At 33.0% G+C, this 22,881-nt stretch overlaps 1 protein-coding gene and 1 pseudogene across 1 annotated transcript; one reads left to right on the top strand and one right to left on the bottom strand.

The window, feature by feature from the left end:
* The first annotated feature begins 11,491 nt into the window (after positions 1–11,491).
* On the top strand, positions 11,492–14,157 carry LOC120121859. Its single transcript, XM_039141153.1, has 6 exons — positions 11,492–11,817; positions 12,240–12,303; positions 12,513–12,677; positions 13,313–13,378; positions 13,540–13,721; positions 13,790–14,157. The coding sequence occupies exons 1-5, from the start codon at positions 11,540–11,542 to the stop codon at positions 13,717–13,719; spliced, it is 753 nt and encodes a 250-aa protein (XP_038997084.1). The 5' UTR covers positions 11,492–11,539; the 3' UTR covers positions 13,720–13,721; positions 13,790–14,157.
* Positions 14,158–16,473: 2,316 nt separating this feature from the next.
* On the bottom strand, positions 16,474–17,484 carry LOC120121835 (annotated as a pseudogene).
* Between the last annotated feature and the right edge of the window lie 5,397 nt (positions 17,485–22,881).

A 22,881-nucleotide genomic window follows, 5' to 3' on the forward strand; every position in this document is an offset into this window, starting at 1 on the left:
AGAGGTCACAAAGACCCCGGTAACTATCCAGAGGTCATAAAGATCCTCGATAACTGTCCAGAGGTCATAAAGATCCTCGGTAACTGTCCATAATGACCACATATCATTCCTTAAGAATCATATACATATGCCAAAGATCAAGTATGTGTCTCCAAAAGACCTCACACATGTTCCAAAGAATACATATATGTCCCGAAGAACCACATAGACCCTCGACTCTTGGCATGCCAACTATACCTCTAGCTCTCAAGACACATAACATGGGCATTAATATTTATGTTTGTCCCATATTCACACGTTTGTATCAAATAGACATATAATCTCATAGCTTCATGTCACATAGATCGTATAATATCCTCGTAGAGTCTCATATCTCATTATCATATATATTTGTATTCACATAGACCAAAAAGTCATATAGATCACTTTCACATAGCTTATATTATACTTTCATGTACTCACACATTTCTTGTCACATGTCTTATATTTTATGATCATATAACCATATAACTTATTATCACATATCTTATAATCACATACCTTATTTCAATTCTCCCTTTAATTACATAAGTCAATTATATTAATTCACATGGTTTATCACATACACATGCATTCACATAGATCATGTATAAAGATGCACTTAACAACTAGACATAGGCATATACTAATGTACACATAAACATCATAACAAATACATACTTCTATGAATTCATGTTTTTCACTATTGGAAATAGACTTATCACAAGTCTTTTTTTCCCTTGAACCTCATATACTAGATAATGTGCACTCACATTAGCTTTGCTTTGATTTGATTATAATCATTCAATTGATTCGGAACGGGATCACGTTCTATATCTACATCATCATACATAGATCTATATTAGTATTATAACTAATATACTCTAATGGTTCACTCTTTAGACTAAGATAAAAGGTAATTTCATCTTTTAATGAAGGTATGCATCGACGCACTACTGATGCATCGGTGCATAAAATGTATTCGATGTTGTATTATTACTAGGATGCATCGATGCATGCCTTATGCATCGATGCACTAATTGTATTCGATGTTTCCATATTAATGGGATGCATCGATGCACTACTTATGCATCGATGCACGAATTGCATTCGATGTATTTATTTTAAAAGAGTGCATCGATGCACTACCAATGCATCGATACACCTTCAAACAATTTATGGGTTTTAACATTGATGCATCGGTGCACTATGAATATGCATCAATGCACTCTGCCCAGAACCTCTTTTTGAACCCGAAAATTCCTTCTTTTTGGATTAAATCCTTCATATTTCAACCCCTTTCATATTCCTAACTTTCATATACATAATTAAACTCATTAATATTCATTTATCTCATCTTTAACCTTAATATCCTCTCCTCTTTAGAAATTTCAAGAATCATACCCTATTTTCCACATGTTTCAAATCCAATTCTAACACTTAATACTTCTTAATTAAGCTGATGACAAGTCAAATTTAGCTTCCAATTCAACTTATCAACTCCATTCTGGAAATTCACTCAAGAACTCCAAATCTTAAATTTTCCCTAACTCATTTATCTTTTGATTTTTAAGATAACTTAAGCTTTCCTTAAGCTTAAGTATCACCTAAGAATCATAACTCAACTTTTAATTCAACAAATAACCAACTAATTAAGAAACTCACCTTTGAACTGGAGCTTCACGCACAAAGAAGAAAGGAGGATAAGAGAATTCTGGAAACATTGTTTCCCTCATTTCCCACGTGTAAAATATATATATCCCCACTATCACATTTATTTAATTCCTTAAATGATCAAATGACCATTTTACCCTTTATTTCCTTTAATAATTACTAAATAACCTTCATCATATATATCACATAATCATTGAACTATTTCATTCTTCTACTTTAGTCATCAAATTTTGAAACTTTACAATTTGGTCACTAACCCATAATTTGGGATGTTACACCCTTGGTCACCAGAAAACTTTCTTTAAAAGATTGTCAGCCTCTTATAGATAAAATTAAAGACAATTTTCATAAATGGTCGAGGATGAAGTTGAGTTATGCTGGCAGGCTTGAGCTTATTAAAAATGTCATCTTCAGCGTCGCTAATTACTGGTGTAGGCAGCTGATTCTACCCCAATCTATCAATAAAAAAATGGAGCAAATCTGCTCTCGTTATTTATGGAAAGGATCGGATACTCCTGCTTCAGGAGCTCGAATCATGGAATAGAGCTTGGATACATGGTTATATTATCAAGCATTTTAATTTTTGGTTCATGGAAGAATCCTCTACTTTCAGCTGGAGTTTTAGAAAAATTTTGAAGCTTCGAAATGTTGCTTATCCACTGCTTACTTCAGGAGTTACCAGCACCAAAGAAATTTAGGAGCAGGTTCGAATTAAACACAGCAAAGTCCACTGGCAAAAGCTCATATGGTTTCCCTTCACATTCCTAAACACAACATTATTTCTTGGATGCTAATCCAGGATCGCCTCCCCACCAAAGAAAGGCTGCTGAGGTTCGGGCTTGTCACCAACGACCAGTGCATCCTCTGCTCCGATGGATGCGAACCCAGAAACCATTTGTTTGCAGAATGCAAACTGTCTTCTTCAATATGGAATTCCGTTCTTCTTCTTTCATGCATAAAAAAACCTCCTTTCACTTGGTCTAATCTACTGACTTGGGCAACAGCAACATGTAAAGGAAAATCTCTCATTACTGTCATCCTGAAACTTTCTTGGTGCGCTTTCAACTATATTATATGGGAGGAAAGGAATCGAAGACTTTTCATAGATACTTGCATATCCGAGGACGCTATTATTCTTGAAATTTAGCAGATTATAGGGTCTCATTTAAGCAATAGAAATATCAACAGATTAGATAGCACTAATTTAGATATTTGTAATCAATGGTGTATAGTTTAATTTTGGTTGTTCATAGGATACCCTTGATTCTTTCTTCTTTTCCTCTGTATGAATTGATTTTGTAGCAGATTTCTGCCACCTTTGGATAATAAAAATATTAATTATCCAAAAAATATTTTGATATATTTTATAGTTTGAAGACATGGGGAATGGGTTATGCGGATCATGATGAAGCCACTGATTTCAAGCATTTAGGGAAGTGGTAGTGGCCTGGGGCTCGTGAGACCGGCAGCCAAGACAAATTCAACATGCTTTCTTACCTCGTTGTAGGTCAATGTTTATAAACGCCACAAAAACCTTAACAAATGTCGATGAAAACTTGTTTTGATGGGTAAAAGGATACATGAAGTTTCATCTGTTTTTATGCATTTCGGATTTAATATCGTTCCACGTCTATCCCGTTCTTCAAGTTTATGGCATGAATACTTTAATTTTGTCGTAATAAAGGAAATCCCCAATTGCAGTGGCATTTTTAATTTTTTATTGTTACTTTAAAACTTATTCTGGAATATGAGTAAATGAAAATGAACCAATGGGCCAAGCTAAAGTCTCGTATATTTTGTTTTAGCCGCTCTTTAAAAGTGAAGGAGGTGGACATGGACATGATATGATAATCCAGCCCCTGAGAGTGAAGTGTTTGTTTAAATCGGTTTCGGTCACTTCATATTCTATCAATAATATATTATCGTTAAGTTATGTGCAAACGCAAGGGAAGTCATAACCTGTACCCAATACTTTCTTCTTTTTTTGGTTAAAAACAAATTGAGTTTGAAAAAGTAAAACAAGGATAGTGGATGAAGGTGACGCAGGGGACCAAATCTCAATGATCGGACTCAGTCATCCTCAAGTCTCTCTCAATGCCCAACAAAACGATGCCTAGCTATGACGACAGTGTCCTTTATAAAATGTCGAATAACGCAAGTAAAACCACGGTATCCGCTATATACAACTGCAAGTGCTGACTGACTACCAGTCGTATTGGCCTACTGGTAGTGGCGGATTCATTTTTTGATAAAGATTGTGTTTATCTTAAATTTTTGGATAAATTAAGTATTTAGTATCTAAATTATTAGTTTTGATATATTTTTATACCTAAACTTTCAATTTTTTTCAAAATCATACATAATATTTAGTTTTTATTTCATTTTAATACCCATCGTTAAAAACTTAACGCTTTTAGTATCTAAACTATCAATTTTGGTCCGTTTTAGTATTTAAACTTTTATTTTTAAATTTAAGCATGATTTAGGTACTAAACGTGTTTTGGTACTAAAACTTTCAATTTTTTCAACACCTTAGTTTTAGTATTAAAAATGAAACAAAAACTAATGTTTAAGTATAGTTTTAAAAAATTAAAACTTTAAGTACCAAAATAGATCAAAACTGATAATTTAAATACTAAATACATAACTTACCTTAAAAAAATTTGTATTCATTTGTTTTATTCACTTTAAAAAATATATTTTTATTGATATGATTGGCAAAGATTTTAGATACCATTTTCAAATTAGTCAAATAGAAGCATAAGAGCGCTTTACGCACGTTGGGCGGTTGAAAACCCAACCTTTATTGGGAATCATAAGACGATGTCCTCGTCAACCTTCCATTACAAACCCACCTCCACCGCACTTCAATATATATATATAAAAAAAAAAGCTTTGGCTATTCCTTGCCTTGGCTATCCTGCTTTGGCTTAATTGACTTATCCCTTTGATCTATTAGATTCTTGAAACAAATAAATATGAAAAGAAATCTTTCTTCGTTTTAGATATCACCATCATACATCATTTGCGTGTAGTATTAGGACACCCATATCTCAAACTGAAAATAAACAAATAAAGGGTCAGAAAGGCAGTGTTCAAATCTAAATTTGTTTTTGGGTTTGGATTGGGTTATCTAATTCTAAGTCAGTTGGGCAACTTTTGACTCCTAACTCTAACCACATTGTAACGGCTAGTCTAAAATTGTTGGCTATTATTTTATTCACAAATTCAACCAAGTTTAATATAGAGTTTTCTCTATTAAAATTTACAAAAAAAAATTAAATGATTGTAATTTCATTTCATTTTAAAATAATATTTTTTCTTTCTAAAATATAAAAATTCAATCCAACTTTTAATTTCACTATTCTTTCAATTTTATCTTTCATATTTTTTTTTATATTTTTTATCCAAATATAATAATAATACTATATGTATAAGTAGGGATGACAGACGAGTATAATTTCGTAGATTTCGCACCGCATCCGCTTCAATTGAGACGGGGAAGAGTATAAGTTTAGTGTGTAGTAGATGGATGTGTATGCAAAAAGTCATACCCACTGTGGATAGTGGGTAGGTGACGGGTTTAGAACCTTACCTATCTCGCATCCACCTGTTTCGCATCCGTCTACCCACTAACTACCCATCATATAAATTTTAGACAATTATAAATTTAGGTATAACTTCAAAGACTATTCTGTAAATCTTAAGATTTTATAAGACATGATTTTCAATTTAACCAAATGTTCGCGTATAAACATTTTTAGAACTGAATATCGTCGTTTCTCCTATCTCAAATTATCAATCTTTAGAAACAATTTCTCTTTATTTGACCATTGACCACATTTCGTTATTGCTACCTTCATCGCTGTCAATGTTTGTTCGTTACTTTTTTTTTTCTCAATCACATATTTCTCTAGTAAATATTTTTTAATGGACGTGTTTCTTTTATGTTTTGTTGCTTATGTAATATGTGAGGTTGTTGGCAAGAAAGTATGGAGGAGTACAAAATAGGTGATGAGTATCTAGTTGGGTAGTAGATGTGGGTGAATTTGAGAATCTATTCATGTGGGCGGGTATGAATTTAAAATTTTTATCAATCATGAACGATAATAGATGGTGAATACGAAAATAAAGTGAGTATGATAATAAAGAAAGGGACATTTGCACTTGCCCCACCAATTATAACTTTTTTCTTGAAACAGATTGCAGCATTCACTATTTATTTTTTCTTTATTCATTCACCCAGGTTCACTACAAGAGAACATATATATTTTTTCTTGTAGTAAATTATTTATAGATTAAGGGTCATTTTTGTTCCTATAGTAGATCTAATTTATCATTTTTGTTTCTATTATATTTTCGTATCAATTTAGCCCTTAAAATTGTTTAATTGCATCGTTCTATACCTTACCCCTAACTTAAAACTTTAAATTGATAACCCTAAACCATAACCTCATAGCCTTTAAACCTAAGCCCTAAACCATAATCTCTAACTTAAAACCCTCAATTTAGGGTGTTAAGTGAGACGTAGGGTATAGAATGATGTAATTGAGCAACTTCAATGGCTAAATTGATGCGAACTACAAGTGTAAAATTTACTCTTTTATCATTATTTATAGTATGCTTTTTTTATTAAAAGTACTTTAAATAATGTAAATACATATAAAAATAATATTTTAAAAAAATTAAAAATGAGATTTTGCCTCGTGCTATACACAAAATTACAATATGTAAATATCTATCATTATTTAAGAAAAAAATAAATCTATAACCTTTTAGTCTTCAAAACCTTATTTTACCATTATATTAAGGGTGCGTGTGGTTCACGGAATGTAAGATTACCAGTGGGAATAAAAGATTACTAGGGAATATGATTACTGAGAATGTTGTATTTTATGTTTGGTTAGTTTAGCAGGAATGTAAGATTACCGTGTTTGGTTAAAGAAATAAAAGATTATTTGAATGTATATTTGACCAAATTGTCCTTATTATATATTTGTTTTTTAACAAGTTGAAAAATATTTATATATTTTCTTTAAAAAATTTAAATGCATAAAATTTATATAATTTTTTTTACAAAATTGAAAATATAAAAAGGTTTAATGAAATGGTAAAAATTTTATTTTAACCCCTAAACTTCATATAAAATTTTAATTATATACTTTTTTTTTGTAAATTTAAAATAGTTTAAAGATAAATGTAGCATATCAAACTATGAGTTAGTGATTAAATTATAAAATTTTAGAATTTGGTGATTAAAGTGGAAAAGTTGAAAAGTTCAATGATTTATTTGAAAATAATATCTGAAGGGTTATTGGTAATTATTGAAAGAGTCAAAGGGCAAAAGGGTCATTGAACAAATAAAGGAATAAAATGATGATAGTGGGTATTTTATAAACCCATGTGAATCATAATTTGGGAAATTAAGTTTCCAAATTGCTCTTGCCTCTTCTCTCTTCATCTTCTTCCTCTCCAACGTGAAACCCAAGCCAAGGTGAGTTTGATTTTTCTGGTTAATCTTTAAAATTCAAGAGTGGGTTTTGATCATTAGATGATAACTAAGCTTAAGGAAAGCTTAGGTTATCTTAAAATCAAAAGATAAAGGAATTATGACAGATTAAAGAAAATGGGTTTTGAAGTGAAATTTTGAATATGAATATTTAAATGAATTTTGAATATAAAGATTTAAATGAATTTGGAGGATGAATTTGACTTGTCATCTATGAGAATAAGAAGTTAGAAGTGTTAGAATTAAGTTTGGATAACATGAAAAATTTGGTATGATTATTGATTTTTATATGGAGAATAGAATTTTGAGGTTTAAGATGAAATAAATGGATATAAATTAGTTTAAGTATGTATATTTGAGTTAAGAATATGAAAGAGAATGAAACATGAAGAATTTAAGTTGATATAGTGAATTTTTGTGCGTGAACTGTGATTTTCTGGGCAGGTGCATCGATGCACTATGAGTGTGTACCGATGCACTAAGACAATTTTTGAATATGCATCGATGCATTAAGGGGTGCATCGATGCATGGGAATTTCGAAGCTATTCTGTGTACCGATGCACCCATAGTGCATCGATACACCCCTAAAGGAAAACTGAATTTTGGGTTTATTAAATTAGCTCAAGTTATTAGTATTGAATTATAAGGTTTAGGCTTCTGAAATTCATCTCGAAAATTATGTTTATGTAGATATTGAGCCTAAACAAGTTTCGGAATAATCAAAGCAAGGCAAAGGTGAGTGTAATTTAATTGTACTTATGCGATCGAAAAACATTAGCTTGCGATGAGCCAGTGACGGAGTTACTATGGTAAAAAGTGGCTTTTAAAATGTTATATGATTGATATGATTCTTATGAGTGCATTTTAGTTTATAGGATTATAAGGATTTGGACTTGTGATAAGTCTATTTCCAATAGATATAGTGTATGGAGTATTGATTATAAGGATGTGAATGACATGAAATGTATGTATACTTGATTAAATGAATTGATATGTGCTTATATGTGCTATGTGATTTATGTGATATGCCATATGTGAAAATAAAATATGAACTATAGGAAAGGATTATATGAAGTATATATGAACATATGTGAACAAAATATGACATGCATGTTTACATGAACACATGAAAAATAATATAAGTTATGTGATAAGATTTATATGATTACATGCACATGTGATATATGTTATATGATATGGATCTATGTGACTAAATGAGAAAGAATATATGTCTATGAAAAGACATAAAAACAAGGTATAAGCTATGTGACATGTGAATATGAATCATATGAAAATGTTCTACGTGTAAGTGAACTATGTGCCGATATGAATATGTAATGAATATGAAAGATAATGCCCATGTTATGTGTCATGAGATCTAGAGGTATAGTTGGCATGCCAAGAGTAGAGGGTCTACACGGTCCTTCGGGACAAATTCTACGTGGTCATTCGAGACATATATGTATTCTTTGGAACATGTATGAGGTCTTTTGAGACACATACTTGATCCTTGGTATATGTATATGTTTCTTAAGGAATTTCTATGTGGTCCTTAGGAACATATTATATGGCACTACGGTGCAATTCTACGTGGCACTTCGGTGCATTTCTTTGCGGTCCTTCGGGACAAATTCTACGTGACACTTCGGTGCAATTTATACGAGCTGTGGTGACAGTATTTGTGCACAACCTCAGTGTACTCACATACCTTCAATTCTCAACAGTGTACATGGGCTAATAAAGAGATTAAATATAATATATACGATGTATATGCCTTTGATGATAGGAAATGTTACAAGAATTATATGATGATATAGGTTTCTATATGATATGAATTGTATGGAATGGCATATGTGTGTTATGAGTCATTGTATATGTTATAAGAATGAGACATAATATATATGATAAGAGCATAAGAGATTATATGAACAAGAGATAAGAAATACGAATGATAATAGTGTATGAATATGATAGAGATTATGATAATGCTGGCATATGTACATGTATGTATTCCGTTATGTGAGATGTTTTATGATTTTTATTATATGTTTTATATGCCTCACTAAGTCATCGACTTAGCGTGTGATTGTTTCATACGTAGGGCTGGAAAGTGAAAAGAGAAGTAAAGAGGAACAAGACATGTCAGTTCTCCTTATCTAAGATCAGATCAGAAATGTAAATCGAATTACATGTATTTTGTTAGAAAGAATTTAGTTGGCATGTAATAATATAAAATATTTGAATCCGATATGTTTTAATCGATTTTGTAAAATCATATGATTGAATTTTGTAATGTTTTAAATATGTATATGTAAAAATGAAAATTTTATACGGATGAAACCTTGGATTTTATTAATTTATACGTATTTTACGAAGTTACTGTAGCAGTAATGTAGGAGTGCATCGATGCACTGTATCAGTGCATCGTTGCATGATTTATATTCGAAATTTTCACTGTTCATGGCACCGTTCGGGTACTGTAGCATGTATTGTTCACATTACTGTTCATACCGTATTTTACTGTTTATAAATACATTTTTGCCTCAAAGTTTTATAACAAACACAATTCAATAATATATGATCGTATTTTCTTAAAATGAGTTCAAATGTTTTGATATTTTGTAAGAAAAAGGTTTTGAAAAGTCAATGTGACATCTCAGACTGGTATTCGGGTCGGATACAGGTTGGGGTGTTACAATAAATTTGTAATTTATCCTTCGTAGAATTTTTATTATTCAATGACAGAATAATAATATTTTTTAAAAGAAAAAAATTAAGGGCATTTTAGTCCAAAATGTCGGTAATCCAACAATACCTAAGGAAAGGGAGGTAATGACATTCCCGGTAATATACCTTAAAAAATCCACTATTGATAATATAAGATTACCGGGAATGACATTCCCAGGCAACCAAACAAGGGAATATGAATTCCATTCTCATGGGAATCTCACAATCCCCAACCAAACACACTCTAATTACCCATAAAAGGAATAGGAAAAAGGAAGAGTTTTTGGCACAAGTTAAATATCGAATCGTTGTACAATATATATACTTTAATGAGTCTATCTTAGGTTACGATAACCTTAAACAATAGGCATCCATAATTGCTTATATTTACCCATAGCTTCATCAGCCAATATTAAATTAATTTTCATTAATAAACAACAAATACAACTAAATACCCTAAATCGAAGAAAAGAGTTAGGATCTAACATTGAAAGGAACAAGGATTTATTAAATATTTATCCAAAAACTGAAAGGGTTTTTACTTAATTAATATATAAATTAAAATGCGCCTAAAATACTATTATACCAAAATATTTAATAAATCATTGTCTAAATCATAAGTCTTAAAATTTTAAAATATAATAATATTAACCTTAAGCACACTAAATCTTATTTTAATATTATTAGTAGTTAATTTAATTTAATTAATTAACTCAAAATTTAAACTAATTAAGAATAAAAATATGATGAGAAAAATAAATCTAATATCAAACATGGTACGATATTAAGTAAGAATCTCTGTAAAGATATGATGTGTTATTTATTAATAAATATTCAAAATATTTTTTTTAAAATCATCCAAACATGTTTGATCGTATCTATTTCATATAAAAATACATCATATATATATATATATATATATATATATATATATGTGTGTGTGTGTGTGAGAAAATTCTTAATTCGAAGATGCACAAACATAAAACATTGGTTGTCCTTTGTTCTCATATGTAATAGGGTAAGGGGAGGTAAGATAGTAGGCTGCCCCCAACACTAGGTTAAGAACAGCTTCCATAGGAGACCTCCAAATTATGAAATACCCTCTATGAAACTCGATCTCACGACATCAAAATTAAAAATCTTGTGGTCTACTAACTGAGCTGGATAGTCATTATTAAAATTAAATCTTATAAATTAAATAGATTAACAAAATAGTAATTATTAAAATTACAAACTCGAGGTTAAAAGGAATTATAAAGGAAATTGATGGTTAATTTTGGTAGGAAAACTAGTGACGTTAGTTAGATAAGAATATCCAAATAAGAATGGTTAATGGAGGCAATTATTACCAGATTACAATCTTAATCCCTACAATCCAGACGACCCTACGTGGCAATGGCTTTATCTTCAATTATGCGCCTCCTCTGGGGTCCCACGCTCCATTAATCATACCCGCCAACCCAAAATATATAATTAATTGTTGAAGAATTAAAACCAAGAGAGGAACGATACGCAATTTTAAAAGGCACATCTTTTTTTCCCTTTCACAGAGAGAGAAAAAAAGGGGGGGGGGGAAGAGGGGTTAAGGCTTTAAGGTGTCAAATTTCGCAATGGCGGAAGTAGAGAAGCAAGATAAAGTTGATGTAAATGGAGGCAAAAAGGAGGACGAAGAGGAAGAGATGCTGCTCGAAGGAATGGCGGTGTTGGATTTCGACATGCTATGTTCGACGGTGGCTTCGCAAACCCAGGGAAAATGGAGGAAACTTGAAAGCGCCGAGGATCCTTTAGAACAAGGAAGCGGCGATTTCGGTGGCGTTTTCAGGATGTGGGAAGGTGAAGTTGTTCTTGATTTCTTGGATGACCGCCGTCTTGCTCTCGAATCTGCCTGGTTAGTTCTCTCTAACTGGATTTGGGAGTTATTTAAAAAAATCATATATAGGAGTACTAAAATTGATTGCTTTATTATTTCTTCTGTCTTTAATACCGATATTTCGAAAGCTGTCAAAATACGTCAAAAAGAAATAATTTTTACATTTTTTTTAATGTTGGTGTTAAGAATGAAACTAATTAAAGACGAACCCGCTCCTTTTACCGACCCATTTTTTTAAATGTGTGTATGTATGTTTGCAGCTTGGGTGTTTTCTTCTTCTGTAAAATAGTTTTAGAGGCAATAGAAAAATCGTTTAATCATTTTGATTAGTTTAAAAACGATTATGTTTATGTTTTTGTAGCTCTTGTTTTGATGTCATGAAACTGATAATACAAGTGCTTATATTTATGTTTGTGCAATAATTTGTTTTGATATTGCAGCTGCCCCTGCTACAGATTTGGGAAGAACATGCGACGGGCTGGTTTCGGGTTTTGTTTTCTTCAGGTAAAAAATTCCATATTTCTACATTCTTATAACTCAAAACCCCATTCCTGGAAATGGGCAATTCCCAGATATATTTTTCCATGGCTGTATTATGATATGCAAGTTTGAGGATTATATGTATTCTAGTTTATGCACTTCAGAGTTTATTGCCATCGATCAGCGATGCTGTATTTCAACATTTTCTGAATATTCTTAATTTGCTTTTGCAGGGAACTGTTTATTTCATCCTCGCAGCCACTGCTATTCTCAACTTTGTTGCCTTCATCGCCACCAAGCGGAATTGGTTTCTGTATTTGGGTGTTGCTTTCATCGTGTCTGTTGGAGCATATCTGGGTTTCTTCCGTGCACGGATAAAAAGAAAGTTCAATATTAGGGTGAGAACTTTTTATTTCTGGGCATGCCTTCGCTTTTTCCAACTCTAGGGGTCTAATAATAAGTGATCATATCCTACTTCTTTCTGCTTGGTAATTATCATATTCCCAATTGAATTTGTTGACCAGGATGTTATTGTTCTTGTGGACTGACATCAGTTTCAAGGTCAATGTTGCTTTGATGTTGACTGCCAAAACACAAATAGTTCATCTATGTTTAACAATGCACCCACGCACTGAGTTCAAAAATTGAACACTTGAAACTCTTCGGGCCACAGCATGCCTTTTATGAAGAACCGAAGGCATGCCCAGTCAATTTTCTTTATTCCTGTGATTACAGCATTTTCGGTGCATTAAACTTCCCTTCTTTTGCATATAGGAATTTAAAGCTTGATAATTGTGTATTGTTCTGTTAAACGTCAGCTTATGTTGCCAATTTTAAGTGATGCTGTTTTATTGATACTTTCTGGATAAGACTATAGCTATTTTGAATTTCAACTACATGTTTGACCGATGTGATATTCCTGATCTTTCTTCTATGTTGATGTTGCTCTTAGACTTCTTATAGTTATTTACATTTTTATTTTACCAGCATCCAACACTCTTGATTCGATTGGGAATTATGTTTTTTTTTGCAGGGAGATGAGAGCTTGTTGGATGATTGCTTCTACCATCTTATCTGCCCTTGCTGTACACTATCCCAGGTTCTTATCCTTGCCAAACTGTTTTTTAGAATTTATCAACTCCATAATCCAAATATGCAACAAGACTCTGTCAACCAGTGAGAAAATCAAATGTGGTTCAAATTTAAGTTCTTAAAATCCAACACATTCCTGAAGATTGATAAATAGTTTTTTTACTTCAGGAATCTAGAACATTGGAGATGAACAATGTCCAAGATGGTACATGGCACGGTCGTGGTGATATATGCATAGGAAGCAATGCCGAAGGCAGCAAACCGCTCTTTGAGCTACACCCTCCTCCTCTTATGTCAATTAAGGCATCTGAGCCTCAAAGTAGTTTAAATGGAAATGATAATGCTTGAACATGAGAAGCTTTACTTGGAAGATGTAGTTCAATATTGGCTACAACAGTGAATTACAAACTTCCCCGACAATACAATTCATTCTTTGATGGAGGGATGTTAAACAAGCAGAATAGAGAGCAGAGCTTTTTTTTGGATTGGATCATCGAATCCTGCAAGAACGGTGGTCTGTTTTATTTGAGAAGCATAACGGAGCTTCCATGTGCATAGAAGTTGTAGCAGTTTGGAGGAGTTTTTAGGACATCCAATCCAACGTTAGATTATTATTTTTTAGGAGTTTTTAGGACATCCAATCCAACGTTAGATTATTATTTTTTAGTTTTCTCAGATGGATCTTGAGGCAATGCTTCTCATTCATCTTTACCTCGATTGATTAGATGCTTCTCTCTGAATTGTGTATTATCTTTATTTTAAAGAATACGTCGGAAATATATTTGTTTACATAAGTATTTAGGAAATGAAATCCTTTTCAAAGAGCTATAACGAGACTGAGAAATAAGACTAGAATAGAATTTCCAATATACCATAACGTGTCCTGAAACATATTAAGGTAAAGAAAGGATATAATGAGACTGAAAGAAATGACTATATTAGAATTTCCATTAAACCATAACGTGCCTTGAAACCTGAATAAGGTAAAGTACTATAATGTGTCATGAAACATGAATAAGGCAAAGAAAGTGCATGTGATGTATTTAAGTGATATAAAGCTGTAGAATTTTGAATTACGTAACATATGATTACTGCAAATCCTGCTGGTTTTGGGAGGAGGGGGTTCAAATTCAGCTTTTTGATCGGTAGTTCTTATTTCTAATTAATTCAGTTTGTTTGATGAAATCTGGCAACTTTGTACTCGAGATATTGTATGATCGTGAAAGGATTTGACCATCTTCTTGTAATGGAAACTAGCTTATTCTTGGATCTTGAGTCCCGGAAAAAAAATTTGATAAATTTAGAGATGGCCAGCGATGGCATCCACGTTGCCTCCGATATAAAGATTCCAAATCACTGGCATACACGCTTGAGAAACCGTTTGAAGCAGAATTCCATGCCAACTGTGAACCTTTCCTGATAATATCCATTGCCCAAGTTGATCTCTCACTAATCAATGCTTCCAAAACAACGAATTCCAAATTTCTGCGGCTATTCCCATTTTTCTTTGATAATTGTATATTGATCCCAAATTTAATTGTCATTCAGTCCGGATTTTATTATAATTTATTGGTTGAAATTATTTAATTGTCATTGAGTTCATGGTGCAACTTTATTAAAAGACGTGAAGTATAGACATTGAAGAACAACTATTATAAGGATGAAGAGTTGGATATTATGACAATTAACTGGTAATCTATAGATTTAGTATTCCCAGAGCGTCGTTTATACAGTAAATGCAATTTGGGCCTTGATCCTTGGACCATCTAAAATGGTCCCGAAGATGTTTTTCTTTTCTCTCTCTTAGAAAACAAAATATTCATATCTTTTACCTCCAGAATGTGGCCCCAAAGCTTCATTCAGGACCATATCAACCTTTGCCCAATGATCCAAATCTACCAATTAATAGCAAAACTTGCAGTGCTACTGCTGCGGGTAATTCAACTCTTACACAAACATCTTCCCCAGTTGACAAACAAGTTTAATCTGATTGGTTCCTGTGCTTTAAAACAAAACAAAAATTTCAACCACTATTTACGTCTTGCCCCCTCTCAATACCTCAACAACCCACGAAGATAAGACGGTTATTTTCTTGCTCCCACCTGCGCCCTGGTTGCTTTCAAGCACATAAACTGTGTAGTTTCTCGACAAATATACCACAATCTTTTAAGACAGCAACGTGTCTTGAACGTTGTGTTTGCCTTTGCTTCTTTCCCGCCAATCTTCATTCTCCTTGTTTTTTTTTAAACCAATTTATTATCGTGTTCTATAGTTTGACATGAGAAATGAAAACTCCATTTCTTCTTTTTCAAGAAAACCTTTATATATATATATATATATTAAGAAAAGATCTTACTGAAGGAGGCATTGCTCTATTCCCTGTCTACTACAAAACAACACAACATCAACACAAAAGCAATTTGTACTATTTTAACATTTTGAGGCATTGTTTTGTCCTTCATGTCCCTTCTCCAACAGCTGGCATGTCACCCGGTTAAATGTAAAATAATTAATTAATTAAACAAATGATAAACCCATCAAACAAAATGGATTAGATTGTCTAATTTCTCTCATCTCCCCTTTTTTATTTTCTTTTCAAAAAATTTAGTGGTCAAAGAAAAGGGCAAGAAAATAAGGGGCTTAGTGTGCCATTCATGGCCTTTTTTTTTTCTCTAGCTGAACATCTTCATTTTAGTATTACTTTAGCTGCAAAAACCATTCAGTTCGCGACGCTCGGGCGTTACGGTGGCTGCCATGGTGCTGTTGGTACTCTCGCTTTCTGATTTGTTGCAGTGGCAGTCCAATACACTTATTGGGGTTCTTGTGCTTGAGCTTGACACCACATCTACCATTGATTCGCTCACTTCGTTATTCACCATCTCTTGCATCACATTAAAGCATTTCAGCATCATTTCCTGTCAAACCTCATCGTTGAAGTCATTCATTAATCTTAACTAACATGAAACGAAACAAATTTTATGCTTTGAGACAATATAATTTGACGTACTAGCTTGCTCGCTTACTTTGTTAACATATTCAGAAGACAAATTTTGCTCACGTTTAAGCTTTTTGTCATGAAAAAGACATTAACAGAAATGATTTCTACGTTCTGTTTAATTACCATTACGAGCTTGGAAGATTATATTTGTTGCTTTGTCTTTTAATGTTTGTGTTAAAGGCGGATCTTTTGGGTCGAACAAAGATACGAAGAAAGTGACAAAGGAGAAGGGTGTTATTGATCTCATTCGCCATTTCAAGGCATCGAGAACCAGAAGCTCCATTCGTTGGATAACTGGGGGGGTCGAATTTGAATCTTTCTTCTCTCTGTTTCATCTGTTTATTAGTCTTCATGCATGAGGCTAAACAATAGAAGAAACATGAATGTACTGTTTACCTGGAAATCAGAGAAAGAGAAATGAATTTCCTTCATCTTCGCAGCCAAAGAAATGCAAGCTATCACAAGGAGCCTCACAACCCATGGATTACTTTGCTGCAAAGTTCAACACGATTTGCATTAATGTTAGCATAAGTTGTTCTTACAATGCATCAACGAAGCCTGTATTTGATAACCAAGAAAAAAAAAACAAATAAGAACTCTGCATCTTATTTCAAGGATTTTCTGTGTTTTTCAATAAACTCTTCAGTCTTCATTAATCTATCTAAAGTTTGGTTCACAATTTATTAACTATAAAGATAAAAAGATTATAATATTAAGATATACGGGGATTTCTTGCCAAGAGATGAACCGATCCATGTAGTTAATCGCCAGGTATTGCGTGTAGATATCAAGGTTACAAGAATACTGCCCCTGACAAACTAGAACAAGTTTACAACAAAATGCCAGAAGATAAAAGACGAGAACAATAAACAACATTCTTAAAAAAATATGAAAAAAGAATAAAAAACAGTATGCGATACCTGCAAAATGAGAGAAATCGCTTCCTGTCGGAAAGAAACATGGCAGCCACTGGTCTTTAAACATTGAAAGTAGCTGTGAGAAGGCATGTGATCAGATTCTGAAGAGAAGAGGACTAAAATTGTATCGGATTGTTGTTCTTCTATCCTCGTCAATGGATCCCGAAGATCAAAGTTATCCATATCAAATTCTCTCTTAATCGCTGGTGAATCAGTTTTCTTTCTTCCTCCTTTGGCCTTACTTGTTTTGCTGTATATTTGGGTTGGAATAAATGTAGAATGAGAGAAGAATGGGAAAGAAATAAATGGCGAGACAGAGTAAAAGTCGGGTAGTTCTGCTGTGCGGCGGTTAAAAACGGTTAAAAATGGCGTGACCGGTTAAATAAGTGACCGGTAATGTTATATTATTTAACCGGAAATATTATCAAGTATAATAACATTTTAGGTAGCGCTTATATAATGTAATAGGTAGCGCTTATATAATAAAATAGACATTTAACCGGAAATATTATCAAGTACAATAACATATTACGTAGTTATATAATGTAATAGGTAGCGCTTATATTGACCTATTTTCGAAGTAAACTGTTATATTTATACCGGTAACATTGCAAATTTACCTATTACATTATTATTATCGGTTACGATGTTTTTTAGATCGATACAATTTTAAATGTATTGACACTTTATGCTTGCACATGGTTGAGCATTCATATTTCATTCTAGAAAAAAGTATCGACACAAACTAACAACGTGTCGATACATTATTTAGACCTATTCTCTCATAAAACCGGTATATATACCGGTTACATTGAAAATTTACCTATTACATTATACTTATGGGTTTCGATGTTTTCGGGATCGATACTTTTTATAAATGTATCGACACTTTATGGTTGCACCCTTTTTGGTATTCATTCTGGACCAAAAGTATCGATACAAATTTAGCAAGTGTCGATACTTTATGCTGACCTATTTTATCATAAAATGGGTATATTTATATTGGTTACATTGTAAATTTACCTAATACATTATAATTATCGGTTTCGATATTTTTGGGATCGATACTTTTAATAAATGTATCGACACTTTATGCGTGCACCTCGTTTGTGCATTCATCCTGGACAATAAGTATCGACACAAATTACACAAGTGTCGATACATTATGTTGACCTATTTTCTAATTAACCGATATATTTATACCAGTTACATTGTTAATTTACCTATTACATTATAATTATTGGTTTTGATGTTTTTTGGGGTCGATACTTGTATAAAATGTATCGACACATATTTAGGTAGTTATTGTACATACCTAAATATGTACTGCGAATTTAATGTTGTACCCACCCTTTAACTACCACTACTAATACCACATCCTATTGAGAGCAACACGACTGAAACATGTTCAATGAACCTTTGCTTACATCTCCATCAACTCCGGGATCACTGAACTTGCACAACAAAATTTTTGCCATGGATCATACTAATGCAGACAATGTTAAGCCAACCGAGGAATGCCATGAAGTACATAATGTTGATGAATCTGACAGATTGATTGGTCAGCTCTTCTGTTCACGTGATCAAGCTTGGTACTTTTACAAGAGATTCGTACAGAAACTTGGGTTTAGTGCACGTAAGGGAACAACACGACTTGACGTGGAAGGGAATGTGAAGACACAAGAATTTTGTTGTTCCAAAGAAGGGTTTCGAGCATCAAAAGTGAATACTGTTAATCGTCAACGTACTCATACGCCTGTCACAAGAACAAGATGTAAGGCTAGAGTCGTAGTTACAACAACAAATACAAACGATCAGTGGGTTATAAGTAAGTCTTATCAGGAACATAATCATGCATTGTGCACACCTGTTATGACACCATTTATGCGTTTTAATAGAGCTGTAAGTAAGGCTGATATCGATGAGGCAACAACATTGAAAGAGGTCGGTGTTGGCACGTCATAAGTAATGAACTATTTAACGCAGGGGGTTATCATAATGTTGGATTTACACATAAAGACCTCTACAATGCACTTTAAAGAGGTAAAGCAAAGGAAATCGTCGATGTGGATGTGAATGCGCTTATTGCCTACTTTGATTATAAGAAACATGATGATCCTGAGTTTTTTATGACATACTCGGTAGACGAATCAGGGGCATTGTATAATCTTATTTGGTCGGATTCTACATCGAGATCGGATTACACATGCTTTGATGATGTAATTGCGTTCGACACAACGTACAAAGATAATTTGTATGGTCGACCAATTATACCTATTGTCGGTGTCAATCATCACCATAACACAATTGTGTTTGCCACTATCATAATCGCTGACGAGACATCTCAATCTTTCGAGTGGGTGCTACAAAATATTTTAGAAGCCATGATGAATAAATCACCTATTTCAGTTGTCACCGATTGGGATAGAGCAATGCAGAGGGCTATCAAATATGTTATCCCTTATGCTAAGCACAGATTATGTTCTTGACATCTTTCTCGCAATGCACAAGCTAACATTGGTGACCCAAAATTTACAGCAGCATTCTCAAAATGCATGGCTTCCTGGTGGACAACCGAGGAATTTGATATTCAATGGAATTCGGTTATTTTAGAATTCAACGTCGAAAAGCATCCATGGGTGATTGAGAAGGGAAATACACGACACTTATGGGCACAAGCATATCTAACTGGTCATTTCTTTGCCAATATTCTCTCAACACAAATGTGCGAGTCTATGAATGCTTCCCTAGCAATTGCATTGAAACACAAGAAGACATATTTAGATGTTGTTCGTGCAATTGAAGATGGAATTAGTAGAATGCGTACGAACGAGTTGATCCAATTTTGATTTCCTCTTCAATTTCAGCATATGTCACCTTCTGCTTCAAACCATATTTGGAGGCAAGTGCTTTCCAGTCCTTACTCTTACAGACTTCTACAACACTTTTGCCTTCATTTTCTACCCCCAATACGGCTGCAGCAAATGGGATCCCGAGAGGAAATGAAAAATCACCATACTTAGCAATACATTGTTTGACATCAAATTGCGCCATCAAGGATCGATGCAATTCCCTCCGAATAGGTCGATCCCTTACTCCTACCAACGATCCAAAACCTATTTCTCCCAGCACATTCAACTGACCCTTCTCCTTAAGGTGTTTAATTAATGAATTCACCCTTTTAATGTTGCACATTGTCGACGCTTCCTACATTTTTTAACAATATATAATGTTATAGTTCTTATATATTTTGTATCAACGTATTTACAAGTTTAATGAATACCTTATTTTCATGTGCTTTCCTCCGTTCTTTGTATTCTTTACTATCATTCCTTGACTGTGTGATGTAAGGTTCCTTTTCAGCATCACTCATCGAATTCTATTTGGACCTGACATCTTTTGTCACCTATTATTAAGCATAAACGTTTCTTAATCAATACATTAACACTAAATAATAATCAATGTAAATTTCATTTTACATACTGAACCGCTCTGTGTGCCATCTTCCTTCATCCTTTTACATTCGACCATACTGTCTACATTTAAAATTTGTAATCAATTTAAAGTTCTTAAATATTTTAATCCAATTACCATTTCAACAATAATAACAAAAAGACATTGATACTTACTAGAAGTACATATATCCACCCTTTGGTTGCTTTCGAGTCTCGGCCTCAATTTCAAAGTCATCTGCGCCACCAACAATTTTTCCACCCATTGACTCCATTTTTCCTTCATATATCAGTTTACACAAATCAAATCAAATACTTGTTCCATACACTTTATTCAATATACAAATATAGATAACTACTATTGTGGTAAAACGGTTTTCTTCAAAAGAATTTGAATGGCCACTACAAAATGTGTCGGCACATTTATACAACCTATAATATCATTTTCTACCTAAAATATTTAATAAAAGTATCGACATTTATATTTTACCTTGAATATCACTTTCTACCTGTAATCGGACTCAAATGCTTCTTTACTCTAAAACCCCAAACAACACATAAAAACCCTATTTACGATTACTTTAATAATAAAAAACTAAGGTTTCGACAACATACTTTTCGATTCGACTGCAGCAACAAACAAACTTTGCTTTAGAAACGCCTTCTGAAATACAACAACAATTACGCTTTGATTTCAAAAACTCGTTCGTTCTATATATTTTCAGAGGATATTTAGCTATGGCCTTTATATTTTCATCGGATATGTTATTTATATTTAATCGATACAACTACCAAAGTGTCGATACTTTTATGTCAGGTGTCGATACTTTTGATAGGATAATTACCTATTTCTTTGAAAGTATCGATAATTTATTACACGTACTTATGAAAGTATCGACACTTTCAATATATCCGGTAGAGCTTTACCGGTTTTATCATTTTGATACCGGTTTTATCATATTTTTCATGTTATATCATTGTGGATCGATATATTTTTATAAAGTATCGACACTTTATAGGCGCCAAAACTGCTTCTCTTTTAAATTCACAAAGTGTCGATACTTATATTAAATACCGACACTTTAAATATATCCGGTAGCTCTTTACCGGTTTTATCATTTCAATACCGGTTTTGTCATATTTTTACCTATTATAGCGTTGTGGATCGATACATTTTTATATCGACACTTTATAGGCGTTAAAACTGCTTCTCTTTTAAATTCACAAAGTGTCGATCCTTATATTAAAGTATCGACACGTTCAATATATCCAGTAAGGATTTACCGGTATTGTCTTTTCGTGATCGGTTTATCGATATTTTTACCTGTTATTTATAGATCGATACATTTTTAATTTGGATCGACACAAACCGACAAGTTAAGTTTGTCGGTTGCCAAATTTTTTAATATTTTTCATGACTTAGACCTACTACATTATTATTACTCAATTTCCGGTAGCGCTAAACCGAATTTGTTAAATATCTTTTAATGTATCGATAACGTATATTAATCGTATATTAACCCGCCTTTCCTGAGACACTCCCGTAAAGTATGCAAGAGAGTGAGTAATAGTATTAATGATGGAAAAGAGAAGCTTCACTTTCTGTGCAGAAAAAAGAAGGTGCGAGTGACTGTGAAGTCTTCAACATTAGTCCTCAGTCTCATAAGGCGACAGCTGCCCTATTTAACTTATATGTGCGTTGGTCCCTGTTCCTCACTTTCTCCTTGGAAAAGAAAACGAAAACCACCATAGTTGTGGCTACTTTTTGTAGTTTAAAAAGGACCGTAAATATTTTGTAGCCTTGATTACAAATTTTGTTGCACCATTTAATCCAAATTAACAACTCAGTTCTACATTTTAAAGGTAAAGAAGTGTTCTTTTCAAAAGGTAATATAATGTTTGGAGAAATGTGCCCTTGTGCTTTCAACATAGAGAAAATAACTTCAGTGATCGAAAATACCTTATAATATACGATTTTAACCTACTTTTTTTGGATTTACGAAAATGACCAACAAATTTGCAACGAACTCCAATTTCACAACAGTTTCCAAATTCGCACCGACTACATGTGATATCCTCTTCTCTTCACCCTTAGACGGGATACGATCGTGATTTTTGGTCGGCCAGGTAGTCTGCTGTCCAT

This window comes from Hibiscus syriacus, unplaced genomic scaffold (genome assembly GCF_006381635.1).
Source record: "Hibiscus syriacus cultivar Baekdansim isolate YM2019G1 unplaced genomic scaffold, ASM638163v2 tig00110383_pilon, whole genome shotgun sequence".
NCBI classification, from domain to species: Eukaryota; Viridiplantae; Streptophyta; class Magnoliopsida; order Malvales; family Malvaceae; genus Hibiscus; species Hibiscus syriacus.